The 25,468-nt window shown below is 45.4% G+C and overlaps 1 protein-coding gene across 16 annotated transcripts in view; it reads right to left on the reverse strand.

Moving 5' to 3' along the window:
* The window catches only part of LOC124803042 (RNA binding protein fox-1 homolog 3-like), a 454,277-nt gene that overhangs the window by 183,814 nt on the left and 244,995 nt on the right, over positions 1–25,468 (reverse strand). For all 16 annotated transcript variants that reach the window (XM_047264242.1, XM_047264203.1, XM_047264181.1 and 13 more), the window contains one exon: positions 13,263–13,433. In XM_047264242.1, coding sequence (XP_047120198.1) covers positions 13,263–13,433 — 171 coding nt within the window. The remainder of the gene's footprint in view (positions 1–13,262; positions 13,434–25,468) is intronic.

A 25,468-nucleotide genomic window follows, 5' to 3' on the forward strand; every position in this document is an offset into this window, starting at 1 on the left:
TAAACAACTGTCCTTGCACCTCTACATGTTGTGACGATTATTTCAAGGACGGCACAAATATTCAGTTCCTACCTTTGTAGGGGATGGGCTGATCTACTTTTTATGAAGCCATTGTAAATATACAAATGTCAAGGCGAGAACAGTTAAGCTTACAGCTTCTAATCTTTCCTCCTCCTGTTGTGTCGCAAAGCTACAGAGAAAATCTGACCCGAATGGGCGCAAAAAGGCTGACGCGCTTTTACAAACAACAGCACAATACTTGTACACAGATCCACATTTTGTTGCAAACCATGAAAAGAAGTTGTTGCTTACAGTACACGTAGAACGATCCCTTAATCATGACTACCGACCAGCTGTAACTCGGAAGTGAAAGCACGCTCAAACGCAAAGCAATGATTCTAGTTAGAACAGTGGTTTCCAATAGGTGTATGATTACTACCTGTTGGGTCTGACTTCATTTCCTGAAGGGTACGAACAAAAGCAGTGCTATTGTAGTTTCGTCTGTAAACTTTCTTTTAATAATGTTCCGTTACATTCTAATATTCATTAGATAAATAACCTATTTAAAATGCGTGATGCGTTGCGACGGAAGCCAGAGCTTGTGAAGCGTTAGTTTTCTTCCGTTTTCTAGTCTTCTTACTCGTGTGAAGCGGTCCGCCACGATTCTCCATCCTGTGCCAATTTCTTTACCTTAGAGTAACAGTTACATGCAACGTCTTTAGCCGTTTGTTCTGTATAATCCACTCTGTTTTTCACAATTTTTGCTGTCTGTGGATCCCTGCTGTCATAAAAAACGCTGCTCTACATCTCCAACTCTCTTCCGGTTTCTACACAGACCACAATTCATTCCCGTACAATTTTTTGCTCCGAACACATTCTCAGAAAATTCTTCCTAAAAATTTTAAGATCTATTTTTGATAGCTGACTTCTTTTAGCGATGAATACCATATTGATCTACTATCGTGCTTCTTACATCCTCCACTCTCCGTCCGTCACTCATTTTGCTTCCTAGGTAGCCGGATACCTTCACATCCTCTACTGTTGGTCCCAAATTTTTATGTTTATTGTATCGCTTATCCCGTTCGTGATATTTCGCCTTACAGCACACACCCAAAGTATCACCTCTTTTGCTGAAATTTCGCACGGTTTTAGTACATGCTTACAAGGAACCCCTTGAGTGCGAGGTAGCATGAGGCCAATGGTATGTACGGCATTCCACGCACCACATATTGTCTTGCCATGAAACTCCAATATTAACTGCTAATGGCAAAAGTGGGCGGGACAGGAGGCATCCAGTTGTGAGCACAGCATGAGGCTACCGAGCCCAGCTGAAACGCTCAGTCGACAAGGAAGTCCCAACAGTGCTAGTGGTGTTCATACAAATCAGAGCAATGACAACGATAAACAGAGCAAACAAAGCATTAAATCTACAACAACTGTTGCCGAAGTTGACATTTCGTCAGCAAGTAACCCAAGGAATTTCGCAGAATGAGAAAGTAGTAGTAGATGAGATATTAGCGTTTCTGCAAGGTTAGTCAGTAGAATTTGTGGACCGTATACGCTCGACTGTGCCAACAATGTACATGAGGAGTATAATGACGACGATACGTGCTGAACAAGTGAAAGTGATACTGAAACAGGTGTTGAGCCATGTAGTTCATCATCCTAGTCGGACAGGGAGTCTCACGTTCCGTCTCCAGTGAAACGTAGTGAAGGACAATCGCTGTCCAAGGTAATAAAATGCGCAAGACAGTGACCTACTGCATTATGCACATCAAATTGCGCACGGCATAGATTGCTGTGATTTCAAGGGAAGCAGTTGGTGGTTGCGTAATTTTAAATAGTGCTGCAGACTATGAAGACGCGAGACAACGATTATTTCCTACGAAGCGTCAATTTGGCGATGCACTGCAAATTGCGGAATCGGCCCGAAAATTTGTAGATTAGGTACACAAACGTATCCCATCGTCCAGTAAGGAATTTGTTTTCAGTTCCTTCCAATCGGGATTAGAGGAGGAAATGCATGTGAAAGGAACCCTGGAAATTAAAGGTACCAAGACAGTTGTATCAAGATCAACCATCATCAGTAGATTAACGCATTCGTACACAATTATGCCAACGCATTCGTATACAATTACGCAGACTGTTAATCTGGATGGTAAACTGGCTGGAAAGTTATTTACTGAGCTGGGAAAAGTTGGAGGTGCTCTGTCCGCTACGATCCTTTCCCGTGTGCGCGACATTGCAAAGGCAGTAGGGCATGTTTACATCACAGCAAGCAAGAGTGGGAAAATGGGCGTACGATAACTACAACCATGACATGAGCTGTGCTTCTGACCAATAGCTGGTCAAAATAACTTGCTTTAGCTCGATTCCTCGTCTCCGTATAATAATCACTACTTCTGAGCGAACTATCCATCCTGAAAAGTGTGCGACACTGCAATTCATACCACATGGAACCACTGGATAAACTGAGCCTCTGCGTATTTGCTTTTTTCCTTACCTATCGCACTACCTGCAGCTACGCCTTGAACTATAGCCATTTTCGCAATAACCTCCACGACAGACAATTTCGCACTCCGTTGCATGACATGACATTCCATCAGATCCCATCACCACGCTACACCAATATGACTGTATATGCATTCCTTATGAGTGGATAGCTAGCGGAACGTCCTGCACGGTTTGTAACTCCCAAGGAGTTCACCATCGATCTTAATGGTGCAAACCTTTGAGATCACTGTGGCGCGTCATTTTTCATTCGGTGTTCAGGGTTAATCTCTGCAGCTCCCGGACACTTATTTTCTGTCGTCATCCTGATGCGCACGGTGAGTCATCAGCAGCTAGCATTTTTCCTGTCATCAAATGAACCTTGCTAAAGACTGAACTTGCAACCTCACACTCAAGGAGATCCTTATTAAATGTAACCAATACTGTACTGATACGATGCTTTTCTCAAAGGTTTTGGAGAAATCAAGTGGATTAAAAGTTTTGACAGACAGTTAAATACCAAGTGATAGCGGTTGAAGCATGCTCGCGAGTGCCCAATGGCACTCCTTCAACTGAATGCAACTCCCTTCAATGACAGTTCTGTACCCGCGCGACAGCACACACCATATCGGTGGGCGACTTGTTTGCTCGGGAGAGTAACTGCTACGCTGCGTCAGTTTTTTTCGCAGTTTTTTTCTGCTTAAACAACACTTGAAATGCAAAAGCAACAATGAAAGTTTACTGGCGAAGTTATTAGTTCTAAAACCAGAAAACGTTATGTTATGAGAAAATTTAGAAGCTACGTTCACCAAATATATAAAAAGGAACTACAAAATTACCTATTAATTGTGGTAGTCTAAACGCAAATAGAAAGGAAGTATGAGTAACTACTATCATAGTTATGATTCTTCCGGTCAAACGCTTGGGCTGTGCTGTCCTTTAGAACTAATTTCAGTCCAAGATTCCCCCACCTTTCCACAACAGCTCATTTGAGGCTTGCCACCGCTTGCATGATTCATAATTACGTCACGGAGATACCACGATCGCTGAGCCGCGCTCCGAAACAATCACTCCGTCAGATATTTAATGTTATACTACATCGATGAATGACATGCTGATGACCATTCACCACATCTCATTATTATAGCATACATATCTGAATTGATACACGTGAAAGTAACGTCTGCACATTGTGGCAACGGCTAAGTGCAATACACTCTACTGTACAAGAGAAGTGAAATGCCCACACAGCAATTCACAAGTACGAAAATATATAGCACATTCACTGTATGCAACGAAGCGTGCATATGACTTTAATAACAGAATACTTGCGTCTTTTACACGACACAGATCACTGTAACAGAAGGCTAGCCAAAAGTAGCTTTGAGGAACAGGACACTGCCATTATAAAGTACGTATGTAGCCTAAATTGTAAATTCAAGAAAATAACCGTGGACAATCACAAAGCTGCCTAGATCGTATACTACCACGTCATCGAGTCTTGCGACTATCGCTCTAACAGACCATGAAAATTTGAAGTTAGCTGACGTGATGCTACTGACCATTGCAGTATCTTCAAATTATACGCCCATGACGCCAGTATCGTGCCAAACTCATATTCTGTAAGGAACCAACAAAATGACAAAACTAACAGTGTAGTACTGCATTCTAGGATGATTCACACTTCACGCTAAGCTGCTGTGATGGGAAGACTGCCTACAGCTGGTCTGCGTGAATTTCTTTGCAGTACCACGTAGCGGCAATCGTTTCCATCTGGAGCTATGGCAACTAGTTACAACTTGAGAACAATCTAGCAAGTGTGAATGGTAGGCCGAAGACCTAGGTTCTGCTGCTGTTTTTTGTCATTTCTGACATGGCGGGCTGCAAGATCTAATATTCGGGTAGCTATAAAAAAAAATTATTAAAGTAAACTACAAACCAAAACCGTAAGTGGCCAGCAATAACAGGACATTTAATTCAACGATGATGTACTTAATTCTGGTTTACATGGCTGTGATAACATTTGATTCAGTTGCCACGTGTGTAGACTCAAAATCAAGACAATAGAAAACAGGCTTAAAAACTACTCTTAAAGGCAAACTACAAACAAACCCTGTACCATACAGAAAGGGGCCGCCTTTTGTTTAACTTTTACACCAGTGACATAGCCACCACTGATTCTGTTAAATTTAGTTACACTGACCACCAATCGATAGCAATTCAAATCAACACATTCATCTACAAGCGCACATTCATCTGTAAGCGCGTTTAAAATTATTTGCGACTTTTGACAGTTCAGTACGGAGAGTGTGAAGGGAAGCATAGTTGCTAGCGTGTGTTGAACGCGTCAGCAGCGCAAGCTGGCCAATCTGCAATTTTTCTCAAACGATTTCAAGGAAACCGTACGGCGATCAACTCTGAATCTCTCACATTTTATGGCTTCATTCGTCAGTTTCATGATGAATTGCCTATAGTTTCGTTAATGGTCACAATTTCAGAATTAGCTAAAACGCTGCAAGAAATTCTTAAAGTTTGCAGTGAAAAATAGGGGTCGCCATGAGTTAGCGTTTGTTGTGTGTTAGGTCATATGTTGCTCCATACAGACAAAGTATTAAATTATTCTTTAAACCTCGAAGGATATCACTATCTGTCTCCAATGGCCAGAAAATGGAATGTATGTAAAGGGTTCCAGTCACGAACGCACGCACCAGTGAAAAAGCCAGAATGAAACATTCATCAATCTCCCGTACCTCATAAACCAGTCTGAGACACAGAAACATGATTTTGGCAAATGATAGCACGCAAAGTGAAGAGTATTTTGCCATATGATTAATATGCGAAACATATGTATCTACCGCGATATTCGAGCAACTACAGATTTTTTTAAAAATTAAATAATATAATTTTTAAGGACCATCAGCAGTCTATGAAACGATAATTGCTGTGTATTTTGGACAATGTAAGTGAAGAAGCTGCACATTAATTTTTATACAGAGAATGGGCTTTCTCATAACTACCGATATGTCTCGCCCTCAGTTGCTACTTTTAGTACTACGCTGTTTTAGGATTATGCCACAATTTCAACTGCTTTACAATATTAGTGAGATGTATACCTGTAAACTCTGCTGTGTTTAAGCAAAAGAAACAGATGTTAACACAGCAACATGAAAAGTAATGTATTACTCAAAACCCGACACGCTCCTCCTTGAATCCATGTCCCCTGAACTACATTCTTGGTATGCCTCACAACTTGAGACCAGTCCTGTGATGTAACATTTGCAAGGACTTCTTTTGTTAGCAATTCAACCTCAGAGTATATTTCTTATTTTTTTCCACATTACTTTTCATATTCTCAGTCGGATTTAAATGAGCATGACACGGAGGAAGCCTGATTAAACTGATGCCTTTTATCGTTAGCCATTTCTACGATCTGGTAGTGTGGAGCTTTTAGCTTGTGCAGTACTAGAAGTTTGATTAATTCGCCTTACACAAGCTAGATTTTTATCCAATCTAACTTTTTGTACCCAGACAAAAACAGCCGCTTTCCTCCGCTGCATTGTTGGAGCTTTATCCATCACAACCGAGTAGTATTGCGCATTTTCTATTACTACTGTCGAATTCGGAGGAATTGTTTTGTAACAGAACGTTATCTTCAATGCCGGCGGATGTGTTCTTGGTCGACCACTTTTATTGCGAATCTCGTGTTCAGACGTTCTGCACTCTTGTTATTAATGCAGCGCCAACACGAAAGCTCGTTCACAATACCTGACGGCTGTAGAACACTTCAATGCCAGAAAATATCACTTTAAACAAGAGGATGATGAATGTAGGTGCCTGTAATGCGTGACATTCGGTATTGTTTATTGACGGCGTGGAACAGGAGCGCTTTACCAACCTAACTGCTGAGGCGTGGTACGGAAAGCCGGGTCGCCATTGGTGTTACCTGGGCAACAGCGTCGTGTCCCCTCCGGTGAGCCAAACGTCAAAAGTCGCAACTAATTTTAAATTCACTACACATCTACACACTCCGCAGTACACACTTAAATACTTGACACATGATTGTTCAAATCATCTTCAGATTATCTCTACCGTTCCACTCTTGAACAACACGTGGGAAAAATGAACATTTAAATCTTTCTGTATGAGCTCTGTTTTATTTTAGTGCGACAATTTTTTCTTTCTTTTTTTGACATTCAGAGGAGAAAGTTGATGGATGAAATTTCGTGAAACGACCATGTCGCGACGAAAAATGCCTTTGTTTTAATGGCTGCCACCCCAAACCGCTGCTTATATCCATGACACACTCTCCTCTATTTCCATTAATACAAAATTAGCTGCCCTTGTGTAGCATATAGATCGCATTCGATCAAAAAGTAAACACGAGTGGAAGTGAGTTGCAATAGAACCATCCCCGTAAGCAGACGAGAGAGTTAAGCAAAGCACAGCAAGTTGTTAAGCAAAACACAGACGACATGTGTTGTGATGAAGAGGCAGCAGGGAACGGTATAGCAACAGCTGACGCAGCAGTACGCTACGGATGGGTGAATGCCTTTCCCCACTTGTCACCATGGGGGTGTCTAGAGTACATGCCTTAAGCAGTAAATGAACAGTCTGGAGGGTATAAGTACTCGGCCTTCGTGTACTAAAATAATTATTATCTGTGTCACAGCCGACATCATTAACCTGAGACACATGAAATGACATCCTGGAAAGCATTCGACCACAGGACAGCGCAGTCTGCTCCGAGTCACAAAGGAGCCGCTGTCAGTGCAGGGTGTCGCCCGTTCGCTGGAGGGAGGTAACGGCCGCCCCCCGTGGTACTGTCAGCTGAGCTGCAGAGCTGTCATCGCGGTCGCCGCCAGAGACGTCGCTGACGGCGGCATTCGAGTGACATCACACTACGCCCGCTCTTTGGTTGTCAGTAATGCTTGACATCTATTATATAGCATGAGAAGCAACTGCAATCCTCCACCAAGCTGTTACTTATGTACCATGCCTAAGGACCGGAATAAATACGGTAATTAAACGAATCTACTGTCATCCCGACGCTGGTGACCCCCTCCACTGGTGACAATCGAAAGGTCATCTAAGACTCAAAATGTTCAAATGTGTGTGAAATCTTATGGGACTTAACTGCTAAGGTCATCAGTCCCTCAGCTTACACACTACTTAACCTAAATTATCCTAAGAACACACACACACCCATGCCCGAGGAAGGACTCGAACCTCCGCCAGGACATCTAAGACTTCTCTGTACTTTTTTGATGTGCTCCGTCAATCCTATCAGACAAGGATCCCATAGCGCACAGCAGTACTTTAGCAGCGGACGATGAAGTTTAGTGTAGGCACTCTCTTTAGACGACTTGTTGCATCTTCTAAGTGTTCTGCCGATAAAACGCAGTCCATAGTCTCCCATCCCCACGACGTTACCTATGTGACCATTTCATTTTAAGCTGTACTTAGAATTTCTAATGTTTACTCGAAACGACAGCCTCTACATTTGTTGATACATCGTGTAACAGAAATTTAACTGATTTCTTTTTGCACTCATGTGGATGATCTCACACTTTTCACAATTCAGTGACAATTGCCACTTTTCGCACCATACAGAAATCGCTTATAAGTCGTTTTGTTACTGGTTATTATTATGATGACTTTACTAGATGGTAAACGACAGCATCAGCTGCAAACAACCTAATAGGGCTGCCCAGGTTGTATCCTAAATCATTTAAACAGATTAGGAACAGGAGAGGGCCTATAACACATCCATGGAGAATCCCAGATATCACTTCTGTTTTACTCAATAACTTCCTGTCCATTACTATGTACTGTCACTTCACATACTGTGAAATCACGAATCAAGTCTCTCAAATGAGGCGATACCACATAGGCACATAAGCAACTAGAACCAGATTTCCAGAATTGATTATGGAGTGTTTACATGACAAACCAGAAGCGGTATAAGAAAAACGGTTTATGGAATACAGTTTTGGGCGTCCATGTAAACACAGTAATTCATTGTTCCACAACCCTGCCGAAAATCGACGTCAGTGTAATTCAATGGAGAACTCCTGTTTCCTATCTTGAGTATTGGTGCGACCTGTGGAACTTTCCAGTATTTTGGTGCGCACCTTTCGTCAGAAAGCGGTTGTATACAATCGCTAAGTATGGGGCTGTTGAATTGTCACTCTCTGAACGGAACCTAAGTGGTACACTATATGCATCAGAAGATTTGCCTTAAGTGCTTCGCTACACCAACGACATCTACTTCTAAGTTCCCCATGTTCACAGTTCTTGAGTAGAATGCCGGAATATTTACTTAGTCTTCTTGGTGTAGGAATTTCGGAGAACTGTGTTAAATAACTTCGCTTTAGTGGCGGTATCATCGATAATACTAACATTGGCATCACGTAGTGAAGGTACTGTGTCTTGTCGCTGGTACACTTACATTTGACTAGAATCTCTTCAGATATCCTGTCAGTTTTCGAGACAGAATTATTTTGTGGAAGCTATTAAAAGCATCTCGCATTGTAGTCTGCACTACATTCGTAGAAGGTGAACAGTGTCTAACAATCCATTAAAGATCTCTTAGTATTACAAAAAGTGGAGACGTTGCCCGAACCCTAATAAAGCAGAAGTCAGCTCATTCCACCTGACCAACAGAATGGCGAACAGAGAACTGAATGTCATCTTCCGCAACAACAAAATTACGACATAGTCGGCAACCTGAATATATGGGTGTCTGGAACTAACCGAACAGAAGTTAAAACCAAGAAGTAACACGTTAAAGAAAGTGGTTGGTTCTAGGTCGCCGAATATTGTTCTCCTTTTTGGGGTACAAGTAACCATGTCAACAAAATAGATATCCTCGTAAATGACGCGATGAGGACTGTGACAGAAACTATTAAATCCAAACGAATGCCAGGGCTGTCACTACTAGCCATTATTGCCCCTCCAAATCTCCAACAACAAACGCTAACACATCAATGGATGAAATTCAGAAAATCCACGGACTTAGCATTTCGTCTAACACCAATAATTTTACCATACACCTGACTAAAACCTAGATACCTAGATGACTAGTCTGGGTAAAGACTGGCCAACTCGTCCCAGAAAGCTGTAATTTAAGAGATGGTTGGAGAAAACAGTGGACGTCCTTCCATGGTCATAAGAATTTAGGTGAAATACACTCCTGGAAATGGAAAAAGGAACACATTGACACCGGTGTGTCAGACCCACCATACTTGCTCCGGACACTGCGAGAGGGCTGTACAAGCAATGATCACACGCACGGCACAGCGGACACACCAGGAACCGCGGTGTTGGCCGTCGAATGGCGCTACCTGCGCAGCATTTGTGCACCGCCGCCGTCAGTGTCAGCCAGTTTGCCGTGGCATACGGAGGTCCATCGCAGTCTTTAACACTGGTAGCATGCCGCGACAGCGTGGACGTGAACCGTATGTGCAGTTGACGGACTATGAGCGAGGGCGTATAGTGGGCATGCGGGAGGCCGGGTGGACGTACCGCCGAATTGCTCAACACGTGGGGCGTGAGGTCTCCACAGTACATCGATGTTGTCGCCAGTGGTCGGCGGAAGGTGCACGTGCCCGTCGACCTGGGACCGGACCGCAGCGACGCACGGATGCACGCCAAGACCGTAGGATCCTACGCAGTGCCGTAGGGGACCGCACCGCCACTTCCCAGCAAATTAGGAACACTGTTGCTCCTGGGGTATCGGCGAGGACCATTCGCAACCGTCTCCATGAAGCTGGGCTACGGTCCCGCACACCGTTAGGCCGTCTTCCGCTCACGCCCCAACATCGTGCAGCCCGCCTCCAGTGGTGTCGCGACAGGCGTGAATGGAGGGACGAATGGAGACGTGTCGTCTTCAGCGATGAGAGTCGCTTCTGCCTTGGTGCCAATGATGGTCGTATGCGTGTTTGGCGCCGTGCAGGTGAGCGCCACAATCAGGTCTGCATACGACCGAGGCACACAGGGCCAACACCCGGCATCATGGTGTGGGGAGCGATCTCCTACACTGGCCGTACACCACTGGTGATCGTCGAGGGGACACTGAATAGTGCACGGTACATCCAAACCGTCATCGAACCCATCGTTCTATCATTCCTAGACCGGCAAGGGAACTTGCTGTTCCAACAGGACAATGCACGTCCGCATGTATCCCGTGCCACCCAACGTGCTCTAGAAGGTGTAAGTCAACTACCCTGGCCAGCAAGATCTCCGGATCTGTCCCCCATTGAGCATGTTTGGGACTGGATGAAGCGTCGTCTCATGCGGTCTGCACGTCGAGCACGAACGCTGGTCCAACTGAGGCGCCAGGTGGAAATGGCATGGCAAGCCGTTCCACAGGACTACATCCAGCATCTCTACGATCGTCTCCATGGGAGAATAGCAGCCTGCATTGCTGCGAAAGGTGGATATACACTGTACTAGTGCCGACATTGTGCATGCTCTGTTGCCTGTGTCTATGTGCCTGTGGTTCTGTCAGTGTGATCATGTGATGTATCTGACCCCAGGAATGTGTCAATAAAGTTTCCCCTTCCTGGGACAATGAATTCACGGTGTTCTTATTTCAATTTCCAGGAGTGTAGATCCGACCATCGAACCCCAGTAGTGAACCAACCAAGAGAAATATGGAGCTCCCTAAACCGTATCATAACTGGCCATGCAGTGACAAAAGCAGCGCTACCCAATCAATGCGACTGCGGACAATCAGAACACTGGAACACACGCAAACAACAACCACCACATACTACTGGTACTGATTTATACCACATAACTTATCCTGTTAGGCATGTACTTGTAAAAAAATAGTTCTATACGCTCTACGTTACATAAATAAAATTTAATGCACTGGACTCCTGCTGCACACTTTCAAGAAGTTATAAGTTTTGTAAATAAAGAAAAAGGACGGTAACTTTGCGAAAAAGTTGGACGCAAGTGTGTGAAGATGATAGGATGGAGCACTAAGTTTCTTGGATGCTTATGACAATATGACAAGGTTCACAAAGAGAATGAATCACAGTGAACTGAAAAAAAGCTATTCGATGGCCGTTATGTATCTGATTAACTGCACCACCGTCAAAACGCAGGGAAATGAGTAACAATAACTGCACTATTCAGTGTGTTACTTTATTAACCATGGCTCTCAAAGAATTTGGCATAGCCATGTGTACTAATGAGAAAAATTTACGAAGGAGTACCGCTTTCAATTTGTAATAAGGTAAGGAGGAACATAAAAGGCTTCCTCAGCACTCGACACAGAGAGAATCGTAACTTGGCTGCTATTCACCTAGTTACCAAATAGCTTTCTGCTAACAAAGGAACCTCCCCATCGCACCCCTCTCAGATTTAGTTATAAGATGGCACAGTGGATAGGCCTTGAAAAACTGAACACAGATCACTCGAGAAAACAGGAAGTAGTTGTGTGGAACTATGAAAAAAAAATAAGCAAAATATACAAACAGTAGTTAATGTGAAAGACAGGCAACATCAATGACAGTGTGAACTCATGAGCGCCGTGGTCCCGTGGTTAGCGTGAGCAGCTGCGGAACGAGAGGTCCTTGGTTCAAGTCTTCCGTCGAGTGAAAAGTTCAATTTTTTTATTTTCAGACAATTATTTTGCGAAGCTGCACAGGTACACAGAGCAGTATTGTTTACGTGATCGTGTGAAAATTCCAGGACATGTTCAGGTTTGCTTGGACATATGCAGGATTTGACGGAAAAATTTGAAAACGTTAAAAACATATGTTTTTACAGAGCACAGTGAAAACTGTGCGACTGTGAAACCGTTGCATTCATTTGTTGCAGTTTATGTGACAAACTCTTATGTTTTCATCACTTTTTTGGGAGTGATTATCGCATCCACAAGAAAACCTAAATCGGACAACGTAGAAGAATCTGTTTACACATTCGCCAAGTGTACAAGTTAGGTGGGTCGACAACATATTCCTTTCATGTGACGCACATGCCGTCACCAGTGTCGTATATAATATATCAGACGTGTTTTCCTGTGGAGGAATCGGTTGACCTATGACCTTGCGATCAAATGTTTTCGGTTCCCGTTGGAGAGGCACGTCCTTTCGTCTACTAATCGCACGGTTTTGCGGTGCGGTCGCAAAACACAGACACTAAACTTACGACAGTGAACAGAGAAGTCAATGAACGAACGGACAGATCATAATTTTGCGAAAATAAAGAAAGTGAACTTTTCACTCGAGAGGAGACTTGAACCAAGGACCTCTCATTCCGCAGCTAACTACGGGACCACCGCGCTCCTGACCTCACACTCTCTTTGATGTTGCCTATCTTGCTCATAGACTACTCAGTTTGTATATTTTGCTTATTTTTTTCATAGTTCCACACAACTACTTCCTGTTTTCTCGATTGATCTGTGTTCAGTTTTTCAAGGCCTATCCACTGTGCCAACTTATAACTAAATATGAGGGGAATGCAGTGGGTAGGTTCCCTTGTAAGGATTAATTTGTAGAGCCCTGTTAGCAGTTCGTTTTTCGAAAGAAAGATTTTGACTACTGTCAATACATTTATGTCAGTTTTTTTTAATCTCTCTCTCTCCCTCCCTCCCTCTCTCCCTCCCTACCTCCCTCCCTCCCGCCCCAATTTTTCACTTCTTTTCCTACAGTAGCAACTATTCTTTGAGAACACTACACGACATGAAGTCGGGATGCCACCCGATGACTGACGTGAGTGGAGTGGAGTGGAGTGGAGTGGAGTGGTAGAGCAGTACTTACGATGCTGACAGTCTGCTGCTCGATGCCGTTGGGCGTGACAGTGGGCGGAGAGAAGGGCGGCACCGCGACGGGCGGGCCCTCCTTGCCGGCGTCGGTCTTGGGTGGGCCCGCCTCCCCGTTCTGAGGGTACTGCGTCGCATACGGGGTCGCCATGCCCGTCTGCACCATGTGCTGCAACAACAGAGACCCGCTATCAGGAAACACTCTTACTCTGAAATTGACAAGCTTAATTCTAAAATTTTCTGTAATTTTTTTACCTAAAATTAAGATAGTCCACTGTCAATCACAACGCTGAACAATAACGAAGATGGACTTATAGGAACAAATGCTCCTTCTGACAACACTAGCAGATTTGGGTAAATAACATGATATCAAAACAGAGACGTTAGTTTGTCATGGACATGCTTCACTACTACTTTTCCTCCATTATGGTTACGTGCTGAACAGCATGATTTTACGATGAGATACATGCACCTAAAGAGTATGAAATCATTAATAAACAGCACCTTCTTTCCACATGCAGCTGCAGTCACCATACGACCTGACTGTTTGATGACGAGCCGCAGTACCTAGACCGAGAGTAGGCGACAATCGACACTTATTTATCTACAACAACACTGTGCAACGGTGACTACTAATCTGACTTAGTGTGATCAGGCGGCGCTCTTGGAGTTTGTAACTATGAACTACCGCATTGTTATTGCCTAGGTATAAACAGCTGGAGTCACATGTCGAAGTCGTGATGGCGATATATTAATGCAAGCTGCAAGATACATAAACCGACCTGGGGCAGAAACAGAGCAAAGCATGAGGAACTACAGTCATGGTTATCAACGAACTAAGGTTGGATGAAACTTTATAAAAACGCCACCCCAAGCACGACGCCCGGTGCAAACCGATTTTGCATGAAGTGATTTCCATCCAATTCTATCTCTGACACAGTCTTCGACTATGTCTCGGTATTTATCAAAGTTCCGTAGCTCCGATGCCACGATTTCCGTGTCCGGATTCTTTTGTACCCAATATGCGAGTCCAGTAGGCTGCATCTAAAATTCCATTAACAACTGTGAGAGATATCTTTCGGAACATTGCACTGTTCCTAGAAAAACCATTTGCGGTATATTTTCATATACAGTGATGATCCGTAACATTATGACTACCGCCCACAGTGTGTTTGAATGCCTACCGGCGGAGTTGCGTGGACATGATGCAGTAAGGAAAGCATGTAAGCGGAGCAGAGACGAACGAGGTATCATTTTAGCGATGATACGAGAGGCAAACAAGGGAATTCAACAACGTTAACGACTCTGGAAAAGTGCAGATTGTCGAGACCCGGCGACTGGGAACAAGCATTTCGCTTACGGCGGTGATGGTGGGCCGCTCGTGTGTTAGTGTCTACTCTCTAGAGCGTGAATGGAACGTGGTTGAAGGACATTGAAACCACGAGTAGATCAGGCGATATTGGATGTCCACGCCTATTACAGAATGTGGAAGCCTGAGGCTCTCCCATATGTAACGTATTAGGTCGTGTTAGTCAAATATTCATTTAGCCAAGCCGGTATCTGCGAAAATACTCAGTAAGATGTCTCTTCAAAACACTCCGGAGCAGTCGCAATTTCGCGACAGTAGTGTGGTGGAGCGAAATGCGGTTGGCGTTCCTGTACTCCCCTGCGGTTAACCGAGCGAGGTGGCGCAGTGGTTAGCACACTGGACTCGTATTTGGAGCGACGACTGTTCATACACGCGTCCGGTCATCCTGATTTGGGTTTTCCTTGATTTTCCTGAAAGGCTTCGGGCATATGCCGGGACGGTCTTTTGAAAGGGCACGTTCGACTTCCTTCCTCATCCTTCCCTAATCCGATAGCAGCAGTGACTTCGCTGTTTGGTCCCTTCCCCCAAATCCATCACTTAACCAACCCTGTGTTCAATGTGTAATTGCAGGAAGTTTCATTGTTCTATGTCTGTTAGTTATTGATCAGCGTTGTATTGAGCAGAACGTTGTGTCGCACAGTTTGCGAATTTCGAGGTGGCAGAATTAGAGGAGCAACGCGTCTGCGTTAAATTTTGCGTGAAGCTCAAGAAAACTTTTACAGAGACACACCAAATGATGCAGGAAGACTACGGTGACGAGTGCTTAAGCCGCACTCGGTGTTCCGAATGGTTAACACGGTTTCAAAACGACCTGACGGAAGTTAACGATGACCCTCGTTCAGGACGCCCTTCGACGTCCAATGACAACGCTTATCTCATGAATATCAACGAAATTGTGTGTGGCAATCGAAAGAAGACAGACTGTCCGAGAGATTGCATAAGAACGTCGAATTTCAGTTGGATCACGTCATGAAGTCGTGACACAGCATCTTGGAATGCATCTTGTTGCCGCCACGTTGGTTCTACGGCTCGTGAGTCAAGACCAGAAATACCTTCGCCTCCCAACTTGTGAAGAGTTATTGGTTGGCACAAATTGGAACGAGATGTTCGTGGGTCTACGGTTATGATGTTGGGACGCTGGAAGGGCGAAGATTTGCAACGATAGACGAAATAAAAGAAGATTCGCAGACGGCGCTTCGCGCGATCCAGCAAAAGGCGTATCAAAACTGCTTCTGGAAGTGGAAACTGTGTCAGCGGCGGAGCATCAACTGTGGAGAATATTTCAAAGGCGTCCAGGCACAGTATGTAAAAGGTGAGCGTAGAGCGTAGAAAACAATGTGGACAATGTTCCGGAATTTTTTGAACAGACTCCGTAAGTGTCTTAATTTGGCAAACTGTCTAAAGCCTTCGGAAGTCTAGTAAGACTGACTACCCCTGGTTTACCTGAATATATTTTTGCAGTATGCTATGTATCAATAATACGTGATGTGTTTTTTAACACGAGTAGTTCTTCCTGCATCCGTACTGATTCTTTGAGACAATCTCGTTTTCCCACAGGAATGTTTTAATGGTGGAGCTTAGAATATGCTGCAGGGTCCTGCAACAGATGGACTCCAACGATATTTGTAATTACGTGCATCCCATCTCTTAACCTTTTTGTAAACAGGCGTGACCCGTGCTCTTTTCAGTCACTGGACCATGAAGTATTAGAGATTCTGGATAAACTAAGTTAGGAAAGGAGCTCTTCACAAGCGTAATCAATGCAAAACTTAACTGTATGTCTGTCAAGGCCTGAGCCTTGTTCGCGTAAGTAGTCTGAGGTCTTGTAATTGGACGCAGTTATGCAACTGGGAATCAACTACTAATTTTTCAGATTTCTGTTTCTCTGTTGCAAATTGTGATGGAGTATGTGCAGTAACTCATACAAAATAGAACCAACTCCAAGCCTTCACGTACTGTTCTCTAGAGAAGTCTGAACCAAGTACTAGTTGCTAAATCCATCATGTGGCATTGATTTGCAATATGGATCCAAATTCATGTCAGAATATTACATGCTTTGTTTGCTTACGTATTGGAGTTGAAACGTAAGTAACTGACTGGTAATTATTACGAGGAGTGTATTTTCTTGCATGTTATTGTTTAAAAAGTTATGTTGTCACAGAGATGTTATTCAGAGGGAAGCCCTTGGTGTCTATGTTCGGCAGCAAATACTGGAAACAGTCATTATGAGGTTAGTATGGCCATGCTCTACGTCACACACGTAATGGTTATTAGGAGCTGTATTATATAACATATCAATTAATAATATGAATCGCCAAATTATAATAAGATAATTACAAGACACAATGTTTTATATAGGCCTGCATCATTATAATTGTTATTTTTTTTCTCAGTTGATGACTAATATGGCATTAGCATGCAGTTCTGAGACACGCTGTTATTGTTAATATAGCCATATCAAATGACCGGAGTAGTATGTTTGTTAAAACTATCTCCTTCATAAGTACTATTGTTACCCTTCAGACTCTGTGGCTAGAATTGTGTACTTTAACTTTTACTGTGTGTCAACTGCAGCCGGAGTATGGAAACCAGAGCTACTCATTTGTCAATGTTCAGCCTTTTCATCATGCGCAAGTGATGCCAACTGTTGGGCATCACTGTGAAAATAAGAGCAAGTCAATGCAGCAAGGGTGCAGCAGCTCGTGTCTATCAGAACACACTATGTCGTTGGTTCGCTATACTCCACTGTTAACTGAACATTATAGTAGTTATTTTGCATGGTGATTATTGAATGATCATTTTACTACTATTTATTACACTACAGAATCTTTCATAATTAGTTATTTTAGTCCACAAAATGAAGCCAAGTCTACAAAGTATGTTTTGATAAAGAGTACACATTTTGTACAAATCTTGCATCTAAAATTATTAAAAAATCACGATCACTACCATATAAACGAACATTTTTCTCCCTCAGGAAAAAATTCACCTCCGAAAGGGTTAATATGTTGGCTTTAAATGATGAATAATGGAAATAAAAATGTGGTTTATATCTTTGTGCAATTACATTTCAGATGCTTTTATCCGAGGACGGGAATTCAGATTCAGTTACAATAATTACTGATTCCAAGAATGGTGACATTAACGAGTTAGGTTTGTCTCAGTATGACAGTAGGGCTCTTCCGCATACTGAGCACAGTACAGACGATCAGAGTGAAAATAATGTTGTTAATGACCACTGAAAGAAAGGGAGGAAGAGGAAGTCCAGATGATTATCAAGGCAAGAAAGAAAGGAAAAAAAATTTACTAACAGGAGCTGTGTCCAAGCAAGCTGTAGATCCAAAGATGTTCCGAGATTATATATGCAACCTCACAAAAAAAGTAATGAGAAAATAAGCACTGAGCAGAGAAAAGAATGTTGTAACAAATTTTGGAACAGCGGTGACTGTAACATTAAACCAACAGTGTTGTGCAATACGTTTCAATAACGTATTGTGCACAGCTTCGTGCAGGTCACAGAAATTACGCCATATGTCGTTGCGAGTTCATCGCTTCCGTTGAGAGTCCGCCATTGCAATTTGCCGCGATGGCGGTCTAAGGACGGTTGACCGTCGCACAAAAGACGAAGACTGTTACTGTTCACGTTGACGAACAGCGTTTTACACTGACACACAAGTCTCGTGCTCATTTCGACACACGGTGGGCTCCCAGCCCAGAGGCAATACGCAGATCACATAAAAAATTTGAAGGTACTGGATCTGTTTTGGAATGTCAGTGGCCACATGCACGTACCGTAGATTCGCCGCAAAACATTGGAGCAGTTCCAGTGGCTTTGACTCTTAATCCCTGTAAATCAACAATAAAAGCCAGTAACGAGTTGGGAATTTCACGCCGATCTGTACGAAGAATTATTCAATCCGACCTTCGCTTGTATCCATACAAAATGACTTTTGTTTTGTTTTGGTTTTAGGGCGCAAAACTGCTATGGTCATTAGCGCCCGGTCCGTGACTTAGGAAACAGTAAAAAACCGAAAATGGAAACCAGCAGCAATGGGAACGAAACTCAAAAAATTGGAGAAACTAAAAGCAGAAGGAAGGCTTAAAAATCCACTACAGAAAGGGGTTGGTTGTCCCCAAAAAAAGCTTCAAATGACTGACGTCATTTCACTGGCACTAATAAACTCGAGAACGCGATCGGCCGAGCGCGTGTCATCTGCTAAAATTGATGATATATCAGGCGACAGCTGTAGACGGGCGCGTAACGGAGTAAAATAGGGGCACTCAATTAAAAGGTGTCTTACCGTACACAGCTGAGAGCAGTGGGGACAGAGTGGGGGAGGATCGCCGCTTAAAAGATGTCGATGGCTAAAAAGACAGTGCCCTATCCGGAGTCTAGTTAAAATTACCTCCTCCCGACGACGCGTTCGGGAGGAAGAGGTCCAAGCACAAGGAAGAGCTTTCACGTCCCGCAATTTATTATGGGGAAGTGTCGACCAATGTGCGTGCCACAAAACAACAACACGACGACATAAAACGCTCCGTACATCGGCGAAGGGAATCGATTGAATAGCTGGCCGAAGAAGAGAGACTGCAGCCTTGGTCGCTATATCGGCCGCCTCATTTTCACAGATACCAACGTGTCCCGGGAGCCAGAGGAACGCCACCGAGACGCCCCCCAGGTGGAGCAAGCGCAGACAGTCCTGAATCCGGTGGACCAGAGGGTGGACAGGGTAAAGAGCTTGGAGACTTAGCTGATGGCGGCGGATGTAGTGGACAGCCTGGAGAACAGCGTAAAGCTCCGCAGTATAAACCGAACACTGGTCGGGAAGCCGAAATTGATTTGGGGTGTCGCCAACAATATAGGCACTCCCTACACCAAACGATGTTTTTGAGCCATCAGTGCAAATAAATGTGGCTCCCTTCATTTGTGCACATAGAGCAGAAAATGCCCGACGATAAACAAGTGAAGGGGTACCATCCTTGGGAAACTGACAAAGGTCACGGAGCAGGCAGATCCGGGGACGGAGCCAAGGCGGTGCTGTACCCCAAGTTGTCAAGAAGGTTTTAGGAAAGCGGAAGGGAAGAGAATGGAGCAGTTGACGGAAGCGGACTCCCGGTGGTAGCAGGGAGGAGGGGAGGCCTGCATACCCTACATCAAAGGAGGTGTCGAAAAAAATGTCATGGGCTGGATTAGCAGGGATGGAAGACAGATGGCTAGCATAACGACTCAGAAGGACTGCTCGCCGATTGGACTGCGGAGGTTCAGCAGTCTCAGCATAAAGGCTTTCCACAGGGCTGGTGTAAAAAGCTCCAGACACTAAACGTAATCCACGGTGGTGGATAGAGTCGAGACGCCGAAGAACAGACGGCCGAGCAGAGGAGTAGACTATGCTTCCATAGTCCAATTTCGAGCGCACTAAGGCGCGATAGAGGCGGAGAAGGACCACTCGGTCCGCTCCCCAGGAGATACCATTCAGGACACGGAGGGTGTTGAGGGATCGCAGACAGCGAGCCGAAAGATAGGAAACGTGGGAGGACCAGCACAGTTTTCTGTCAAACATAAGACCCAAGAATTTAGCGACGTCCGAAAACGGAAGGTTGACAGGTCCTAGATGTAAGGAGGGTGGAAGAAACTCCTTACGTCGCCAAAAATTAACACAAACGGTCTTACTGGGAGAAAAACGGAAGCCGGTTTCGATGCTCCAAGAGTGGAGGCGATCGAGACATCCTTGAAGACATCGTTCAAGAAGGCTGGTCCGTTGAGAGCTGTAGTAGATCGCAAAATCGTCCACAAAGAGGGAGCCCGAGACATCAGGAAGGAGACAATCCATAATTGGATTTATGGCAATGGCAAACAGTACAACACTCAGCACGGAGCCCTGGGGTACCCCATTTCCTTGGGAGAAAGTACTCTAAATGTGCGCTCCGCCATAAATTCGAGAAGAAAAAAGGGCAGCCGACCTCGAAAGCCCCAAGAGAACAGTGTGCGGAGGATGCCTGTTGGAGGACAGGTATCGTATGCTCTCTCCAGATCAAAAAATATTGCTACTGTTTGGCGTTTCCGGAGAAAATTGTTCATGATATAAGTGGAGACAGCAACAAGATGGTCAACTGCAGAACGATGCTTTCGGAATCCGCATTGGGCAGGTGTTAAAAGACTGCGGGACTCCAGCCACCAAGCTAAACGGCAATTCACCATACGCTCCAAAACCTTACATACACTACTCGTAAGAGAAATGGGGCGATAGCTCGAGGGGAGATGTTTGTCCTTTCCAGGTTTCGGAACAGGAACGACGATAGCTTCCCGCCATCGTCTGGGAAAAGTACTGTCGGTCCAAATTCGATTATAAAGGCGAAGGAGGTAACGCAGACTATGGGTTGATAAATGCAGCAACATTTGGACGTGGATACCATCCGGTCCTGGGGCGGAGGAGCGAGAAGAAGAGAGTGCATGTTGGAGTTCCCGCATGGAGAAAACAGTATTGTAGCTTTCGCGACTTTGAGAGGAGAAAGCAAGAGGTCGCACTTCCGCTGCACGTTTCTTCGGGTCTTCGGGAGAAACGCTGGCGGGTAATTTGAAGAGCTCGAAATCTCAGCAAAGTACTGACCCAATGAGTTAGAAATTGCGACGGGTCCACTAATGTATCATGCGCGACAGTGAACCCAGAGACCGGGGAGAAACTAGGCGCGCCTGATAACCGTCGAAGCCGACCCCAAACTTCCGAGGAGGGAGTGAAGGTGTTAAATGAGCTAATAAGGAATTTCCAGCTTGCCTTCTTGCTATCGCGGCGGCATCGCGCACGGAACTGCTTATAGCGGATACAGTTGGCCAAAGTAGGATGGTGGCGGAAAACGCGAAGAGCACGTCGCCGCTCACGTATTGCGTCACGGCACGCCTCGTTCCACCAAGGAACTGGGGGGCGCCGGGGCAATTCGGGGGTGCGTGGTATTGAACGTTCCGCAGCTGTAAGAATAACGTCGGTAATATGTGTGACCTCATTGTCGACGCTGGGAAAGTGATGGTCATCAATGTCGCTAGAGACGAAAAAAGTGTCCAATCGGCTTGGGCAAACTTCCAGCGTCGCGGGCGCATATATGGCAGTTGAGGCTGCAGTCTAAGGACGCATGGAAAGTGGTCACTCGAGTGTGTATCATCAAGGGCGAACCATTCGAAGCGCCGAGCTAGCGGAACAGTACCGACCGGAAGGTCCAAATGAGAGAAATTTGTCGTGGAGGCAGACAAAACTGTAGGGACCCCAGTGTTGAGGCAAACTAGATCCGCTTGGTGGAAGACGTCTAGCAATAGTGAGCCACGTGGACAAGGATGTGGAGATCCCTAAAGCGAGTGGTGGGCATTGAAGTCCCCAACCAGCAAATAGGGGGGTGGAAGCTGACCAAGAAGATGAAGGAGATCAGCTCGTGCCATTGGTGTGGACGATGGAATGTATACAGTACAAAGAGAAAAGGTATATCCAGAAAGGGAAAGGCGGACAGCGACAGCTTGGAAGGAAGTGTTTAAGTGGATTGGGTGATAATGGAGAGTATCATGGAGAAGCATCATGAGTCCTCCATGGGCTGGAGTGCCTTCAACAGAGGGGAGATCAAATCGGACGGACTGAAAATGGGGGAGAACAAAGCGGTCATGGGGACGCAGCTTTGTTTCCTGAAGACAGAAGATGACCGGCAAGTAGGATCGTAAGAGGATCGACAATTCATCCCGATTCGATCGAATGCCGCGGATATTCCAGTGGATAATGGACATAGGGTGAACAGAAAATGGAGGAATGTGACCAAGGTTGCCGTCAACGACTGCTCAGAGCTTGCGACCGACAGCATGGAATGGCATTCAGCCGAAGGCAGAAGATCCTGATCCATAGGTTGTTCAGGAGCAGCTCCTGCCACCAGCGATCGGCCAGTTGATCGGCCGCCAGCAGTGCGCCTCGGCGACACAGAAGACGGCCGAGGGCGATTTCCGCCAGGTGGTGCTGTAGACGGGACACGCCTTGGCGGAGAAGGAGATGAACTGGGTTTCTTAGTAGCCTTCTTGGAAATATGATGTTTAGATGGAGGAGGAACCGATGGTTGTGAAGTTGGGGTGCGTAAAAAATCTTCACGAGTATGCTCTTTTTTCGAAGTCTTGGTGTCTGATTTTTGGGCTCGAGATTTAGCAGAACCCGATGAAGGGTGAGCCATATAGTGGGCAGGCGAAAGTGGTGAGGTTGAACGGGCGAACTTTGCGCTGGCCGATCTGACGACCGTGGCACTAAAGGTGAGGTCGCAAGTCTGCGTGGCCGCCTCCTTTGTTGGCCGAGGAGAAGCAAGGACAGTGCTGTATTTTCCTGTCTGAGGCACGGTGGGCTGTCGACTGGCGAATAATTTTCGAGCAGCAAAGGTCGACACCTTTTCCTTCACTCTGATTTCCTAGATGAGCTTTTCGTCTTTAAAAACGGGGCAATCTCGAGAGGAAGCAGCGTGGTCACCCATACAGTTGATGCAGCGAGGGGATGGAGGTGGACAAGCACCCTCATGGGCATCCTTGCCACACGTAACACATTTGGCCGGATTGGAGCAGGACTGGCTGGTGTGATTGAACCACTGACACCGATAGCAACGCGTATGGTTTGGGACGTAAGGGCGAACGGAAATTATCTCATAGCCTGCTTTGATTTTCGATGGGAGTTGAGCTTTGTCAAATGTCAAGAAGACAGTGCGGGTTGGAATGATGTTCGTGTCAACCCTTTTCATAACTCTACGAACAGCCGTTACGCCCTGGTCAGACAGGTAGTGCTGAATTTCTTCGTCAGACAATCCATCGAGGGAGCGTGTATAAACGACTCCACGCGAAGAATTTAAAGTGCGGTGCTCTTCAACCCGGACAAGGAAGGTGTAGAGCAGTGAAGTACGCAGCAATTTTTGTGCCTGGAGGGCACTAACTGTTTCTAACAACAAGGTGCCATTCCGTAATCTGGTACAAGACTTTACAGGACCTGCAATTGCGTCGACACCTTTCTGAATAATGAAAGGGTTGACCGTGGAGAAGTCGTGACCTTCGTCAGACCGAGAAACAACAAGGAACTGTGGCAGCGATGGAAAAACTGTCTGTGGCTGAGACTCAGTGAACTTACACTTGTGAGCAGACATAGTGGAAGGTGAGGAAACCACTGCGGAAGAATCCCCAATGATTACCGGCGTCTCCGATGGCGCGCTCCTCCCTTGTGGGGGCCCTCTCTGAGGGCACTCCCGCCTTAGGTGATTGTTCACACCTCAGGTCACACCTCCCGACAAACGGACGGAGGGACCAATCGTCACTTTCGGAAGGTATCAGCTCGGGTAATCACCCCTCCCTGGGCCTGGCCGTTACCAGGGGGTACGTTCGTGTCCTACCTGTCTACCCGGGGCGGGTAATCACGCGTTACCCCATCACCGGCTACGCACAAAAATGCGTGGGTCGGCCTTCAGACACGCACAGGGAGGAAGAAAGAGAAAGGGAAAAACAAAGAAAGGAAAGAAGAGAGGTCTCAAACGCCGCAGCGGAGAAAAGGGTAAAGAGAAGAGGTAAGGAAAAGAGAAGGACAAAGGAAGGATGAAGACATACAAGCAGAGAAGGCGAAGAATGCGTTACATTTACGAGCGTCTGTCTCCGGACGTAGGCACAAACCATACTCCCAGAGAGGGAGAAAGGGAAGGAAAGAGCCAGAGGTGAGGGGAGGAGGGGCGAAGATGGGGGATAGGGAAGGATGCGGAAAGGGAAGGTATGCAGCCCGGAAAGGAAGGAAGGCCACAATAGCTCGGGGTCCCGTGCTCGCTACACACGTATCCACAAAAGAGTTGTGGACCCCCTGGGGGGCAAAATGACTGTGGCGCATAATCGAGTGAGCGGAGACTGCAGTTTACAAGGTGGGCAATCGAGCAAGACCAAGAGGCAGTCTTACACAACACATGGTTTTCTGACGAAGCTCGCTTTTACGTGAACGGTGTTGTGAACAAACAGAATGTTCGATTCTGGGCACGTGAACCTCCGCGAATAATCCACACGAAAGACACCCACGGGGAGAAAATGTGCGTTTGGGTCGCAATCTCAAGCCATGGAATCGTCGGTCCCTTCTTCTTCGATGCTACAGTAACCGGTGAACGCTATTTACACGTGCTGCGAAACCAGTTCTTTCCTCAACTCACGGCCTCAAGTCTTCCACTGCAGAGACAATGGTTCAGGCAGGATGGAGCATGCTCCCATACTGCCAACGTTGTGCTTTATTTCCTACACGAAGACTTTGCTTTAGGATATTGTTAAACGGATTTCCAGAACGTTATGCAGGAGGAGGGATGTGGCTGCCCCACAGCCCGGACATTAACCCATGTGACTACTTCCTTATGGGGTTCCTGAAGAGGTGTACCACAGAAAACCCGAAAATGCAGTGCAACTTAAGGCCATCACTGTGGAGTTATGCCGCGCCATTCTACAAGATTTTTGTCGGAGAGTGGTCACAAATGCACATGTGCGACTTGAAGTTGTAAACCAAAACGGCAGTCAGATTGAACATGTGATTCATTAGATTGTATTTCCAAGCTGTATTCTTTACTTCTACATCAATAAATTACAAATTTTGTTAACAACAAATGTGTTATTCATTAAACAAATCAGGTGACTTATCGCGCGCCATCCTGTACATTGGTGACGCACCTTTCAGAGCTATCACTTTTGGACCAAATCAAAAATAACGGTGGACTCAGGACGTAATGGAACATACAGAAGAGTTCCAATTATGTAAGGCGCTACAATAGAAACAATAGAGTTTCAAAATACCTTCCACCAGACATAACTGTAATAAAGACAG

The sequence above is a fragment of the Schistocerca piceifrons genome, chromosome 1 (assembly GCF_021461385.2).
Source record: "Schistocerca piceifrons isolate TAMUIC-IGC-003096 chromosome 1, iqSchPice1.1, whole genome shotgun sequence".
NCBI lineage: Eukaryota > Metazoa > Arthropoda > Insecta > Orthoptera > Acrididae > Schistocerca > Schistocerca piceifrons.